General features: G+C 50.1%; 1 protein-coding gene across 1 annotated transcript; it reads left to right on the forward strand.

Annotated features, from left to right (window-relative positions):
- Nucleotides 1–1688: 1688 nt before the first annotated feature.
- LOC116193738 lies at nt 1689–4285 on the forward strand. Its single transcript, XM_031522483.1, has 4 exons — nt 1689–2126; nt 2331–2610; nt 2700–3616; nt 3986–4285. The coding sequence occupies exons 1-4, from the start codon at nt 1689–1691 to the stop codon at nt 4283–4285; spliced, it is 1935 nt and encodes a 644-aa protein (XP_031378343.1).
- Nucleotides 4286–4558: the final 273 nt, after the last annotated feature.

Consider the following 4558-nt stretch of genomic DNA (forward strand, 5'->3'; position numbering starts at 1 on the left):
ATCGTCCCTGCACCAAAAGCTCAAGTTTATTGTCGAAGGCAAGCTCATCACCGTGAAAGGAGAAGAGGACTACACCATCTACAAGGAGACAGCCGTCCCCTACATCAGCATTGGAGACGATCAGAATCTTCCCTTCCACTCATTCGAAACCATCTCTGTTATCAAGGACTACGGAGAAGTCATCCCATCCAGGGCTGATCGCATGATAGGTAAGTTTCTGCTGCAGCACGACTACGTCCCGGGCGCCGGACTCGGAGCAAATGGACAGGGGATCACGCACCCCATCGAGATCGAGGACAACAAGAATAGGAGGGGACTTGGCTACCGTCCCTCTTGCCACGAGGTCGTTCAGGCACGCAATGGCAAACATCTTCATCATCTCGCTGCGCATTACGGGAGAATCAACAGGGGCATCCCAATTCCACCTCTATCCTACTTTTTCCCCGGACCGCCATGCATCGTTGGGGGCACCCTACAGGACTCTTACTCAGATTCAGACGACGCATCTATTGATGAGCTAGCCATATACGCCGTCTCTGAGGAGACTCCTCCGGGAGTCCATATCCGCCCGGCACGGGAGAATGAGCACCTCAACAACTGGACGTCGGTTCCGCGCTACTCGGCAGTGTTTGCCGATGTGTAAGGCTATCTATGTATTTTGATGTTTCCCGCGTGTTAGGCAAAGTAACAAGCCACACGACGGAAGATGGATACTTTTGTTATAGCATACACTAATTCTGCTAATCAAATCCCTTCATACCCTTTTGAATTCCAGTGTCTCATTTCTCTTCCCTTATCTCTTCAAGCATTTCCATATTCTAAGCCGAATCCTTTTCATTTCCAGGCTCCACCCGAATCCAAAGCATCGACGCGTCAATTCGAACCCATCCGAGGGACTTCTCGAAAAGCCCCAACCCATATACTTCGGGGAAGGGCTTGACGAGGACGGTCGAGTGCCTAAGATCGAAGAGAGTTTGCATCGCCTCGAGAACCACCAACTCACTGCAGTCGAGCCAACAGAAGAAATCAACATAGGCATAGAAGAGGAACCACGCACTTTAAAGATCGGGACGAGTCTCGACCCTACCCAACAAGCTCGGATGATCGATTTCTTGAGGGAATATCAAGAAGTCTTTGCTTGGTCTTACGCCGACATGCCAGGCTTAGACCCCTCGATAGTGCAGCATTTCCTCCCGCTCGATACAGACAAGTTTCCGCCCAAACGTCAGCAGTTACGGCGACAGCGAGCCGAGCTTCTCCTCCGCATCAAAGAGGAAGTCGTCAAGCAGATAAACGCAGGTTTCTTGGAAGTTTGCAACTATTCCGAATGGGTGGCGAACATCGTGCCTGTGGAGAAGAAGGACGGGAGAGTCCGAGTATGTGTTGATTACCGCGACCTCAACAAAGCAAGTCCCAAAGATAACTTCCCTCTGCCCCACATCGACGTCTTGGTTGATAATACTGCACGCCACACGCAGTTCTCTTTCATGGACGGCTTCTCTGGATACAATCAAATCCGGATGGCCGAGGAAGACAAGATCAAGACCACGTTCGTCACAATGTGGGGCACCTTTTGCTACAAAGTCATGCCTTTCGGTCTCAAGAATGCCGGGGCAACTTATCAGAGGGCAATGGTCACGCTTTTCCATGACATGATGCACAAGGAGATCGAGGTCTACGTAGATGACATGATCGCCAAGTCAAGGGAAGGGGAGGATCACCTCGTCAACTTGAAGCGTCTCTTCGACCGTCTCAAGAAGTACAAGCTCCGGCTCAATCCAGCAAAATGCACTTTCGGCTCCAAGTTGGGAAAGTTACTAGGGTTCATAGTCAGCGAGCACGGCATTGAAGTGGATCCAGATAAGGTAAAAGCAATATTGGAGATGCCTCCACCGAAAACCGTGCGCGAAGTGCGAGGCTTTCTCGGCCGGCTGAATTACATTGCGCGATTCATTGCAAACCTGACGGACAAATGTCAACCGCTCTTTCGCTTGCTCCGCAAGAATGCAGCAATTGAGTGGGACGACGAATGTCAGAAAGCCTTCGATACCATCAAGGCATACTTGATTCAGCCGCCGGTGTTGGTCCCGCCGATATCGGGTCGTCCTCTCATCCTTTACCTGACAGTGCGCCGCCAATCCTTGGGGTGCATGTTGGGGCAGGAGGACGAATCCACGCACGCAGAGCAAGCGATTTATTATTTAAGCAAGAAGTTCACTGAAGGGGAGTCCAACTACCCCGACATTGAGAAATTGTGTTGCGCACTGGTATGGGTCATGCAAAGGCTCCGGCAATACACTCTCTATCATACCATTCGCTTGCTGTCCAAGGCAGATCCTTTGAAGTACCTACTTGATAGCCCCTCTTCCATGAGGAGCATTGCAAAATGGCGCTGTCAATTAGCAGAATACGACATTGAATATGTGGCGCGCACGTCAGTTAAAGGACAAGCAATTGCAGACCACTTGGCAGAGTTTCCGATTGAAGACAACACGCCTATTGATCCAGACTTTCCAGATGAAGGAATCCTCCAAGTCGACAGTGAGGAGGATAGCCCAGCATGGAAGATGTATTTCAATGGAGCAGTCAACTCCACTGGCTCGGGCATCGGTGCAGTGCTGATATCTCCTGACGGGCGTCATTATCCCGTTGCAGAAAAAATTGACTTTCTTACACCAATAATGTGGCTGAGTACGAAGCATGCATCCTCGGCCTACAAGCAGCTATCGACTTCAAAGTCAAGAAGTTAGAGGTTTTCGGGGACTCAATGCTCACAATTTTCCAAACGCTGGGGCAATGGAAGACAAAGGATGAGAAGCTAGTACCCTATCACGAGTATCTTGAGGAGTTAGCGGAGAACTTCGAAAAGATCACGTTCACTTACACGCCTCGCATAAAGAATCACTTCGCAGACGCACTCGCAACGCTCGCTTCCATGGTGAGCATCACAAAAGAAAATCTCATCGAGCCTCTCGAGATTGAGATTACCAAGGGCCCTGCTCATTGCGACGCAATCGAGGCTACCGATGCAAAGCCTTGGTTCGAAGACATTAAGCATTTTCTGCAGACTGGTCAATATCCGCAGTTTGCCAGTCACCGCGATCGAAAGACACTCCGGTTGCTTGCAACGCACTATTTTCTGAGCGGTGAAACGCTCTATAGGCGCTCTCTTGATGCTACGCTGCTCCGATGTGTCGACGGACAAGAGGCACAACGCCTCATCCAAGAAGTACACGGGGGAAGCTGTGGACCTCACATGAACGGACTTATGCTTGCCAAGAAGATCATGCGGTTGGGCTATTTTTGGTCCACCATGGAAACTGACTGCGTCAAGCACGTCAGGCACTGCTGCTTATGCCAAGTTTATGCAGATCAGATCAAAGCACCGCCCAACGAGTTACACCCGATGGCAGCTCCGTGGCCCTTCTCAATGTGGGGCATGGATGTCATTGGTCCCATCAATCCCAAAGCATCCAATGGGCATCTTTTCATCTTAGTGGCGATCGATTATTTCACCAAGTGGATCGAAGCCATTACGCTCGCATCAGTTACTGCAAAAGCTGTGGCACGCTTTCTCAAGCGTGATATCATTGCAAGATACGGGGTCCCCGCAACGGTCATTACCGACAATGCCAAGAATTTGAACAATAAAGTCATTGACGAGCTCTGTGCACAGTTCAAGATACAGCACCGCAATTCCTCGCCATATCGCCCCCAAATGAACGGAGCGGTAGAGGCAGCAAACAAAAACATTAAGATTATCATTGAAAAGATGACGGTGAATTATAAGGATTGGAACGAGATGCTCCCGTTTGCACTCTTGGCATATCGCACTTCGATTCGCACGTCTACTGGGGCAACCCCATACTCTTTGGTATACGGCACGGAAGCAGTTCTCCCAATTGAAGTGGAGATTCCCTCCTTGAGGATTCTTGCCGAGGCCAAGCTTGAAGAAGCAGAATGGATAAAGCAGCGATACGAACAGCTTAATCTCATCGATGAGAAACGGCTAGCAACACTCTGCCACGGACAATGCTACCAGCAGAGGATGGCTCGGGCATTTAACGCGAAGGTCCGCCATCGCGAGTTCAAACCCGGAGACCTCGTTCTGCGCAAAGTCTGGCATATTGCTCCCGACTCTAGGGGCAAGTTCGCATACAAATACGACGGACCTTTCGTCGTCACAGAAGTCTTCTCTAAAGGCGCCATCATTTTAAGCGATATGGACGGGACCGAGAATGCACTCCCTGTCAATGCCGACGCCCTCAGGAAGTACTATCCCTGATGGTTTGCAATTTTTGCTTCCCGAGCATTACGCCCGCACTACCATGGCATGCATTTTGTTTAAGCAACGTTCAGAGAGAAAAAGAATGTTTTCCCACTAGGACGAAAACCTCCTCGAGGCGTCCTAGGCAAAAGTTAGGGAATGAGAGGCTCGGCTTAAAATCTTGCAAAGGGGAGCCATGGCAAAAGGAGAGCAAATCAAAATCCTCGCTAGATTGAAAACCCGCAAAGGGCAGTCTAGGCAAAAATTAGAGGAATCGAGAGGTGCGACCTA

This window comes from Punica granatum, chromosome 2 (genome assembly GCF_007655135.1).
Source record: "Punica granatum isolate Tunisia-2019 chromosome 2, ASM765513v2, whole genome shotgun sequence".
NCBI lineage: Eukaryota > Viridiplantae > Streptophyta > Magnoliopsida > Myrtales > Lythraceae > Punica > Punica granatum.

What these genes read in the sequence shown, in the direction of transcription:
- LOC116193738 (XM_031522483.1), top strand. Translation starts at nt 1,689, where the DNA reads ATGATCGCCAAGTCAAGGGAAGGGGAGGATCACCTCGTCAACTTGAAG. An exon ending in CTCTCATCCTTTACCTGACA is followed by an intron (nt 2,127 to 2,330) that starts GTGCGCCGCCAA and finishes TTGCTGTCCAAG; the next exon opens with GCAGATCCTTTGAAGTACCT. An exon ending in CTCCACTGGCTCGGGCATCG is followed by an intron (nt 2,611 to 2,699) that starts GTGCAGTGCTGA and finishes CTGAGTACGAAG; the next exon opens with CATGCATCCTCGGCCTACAA.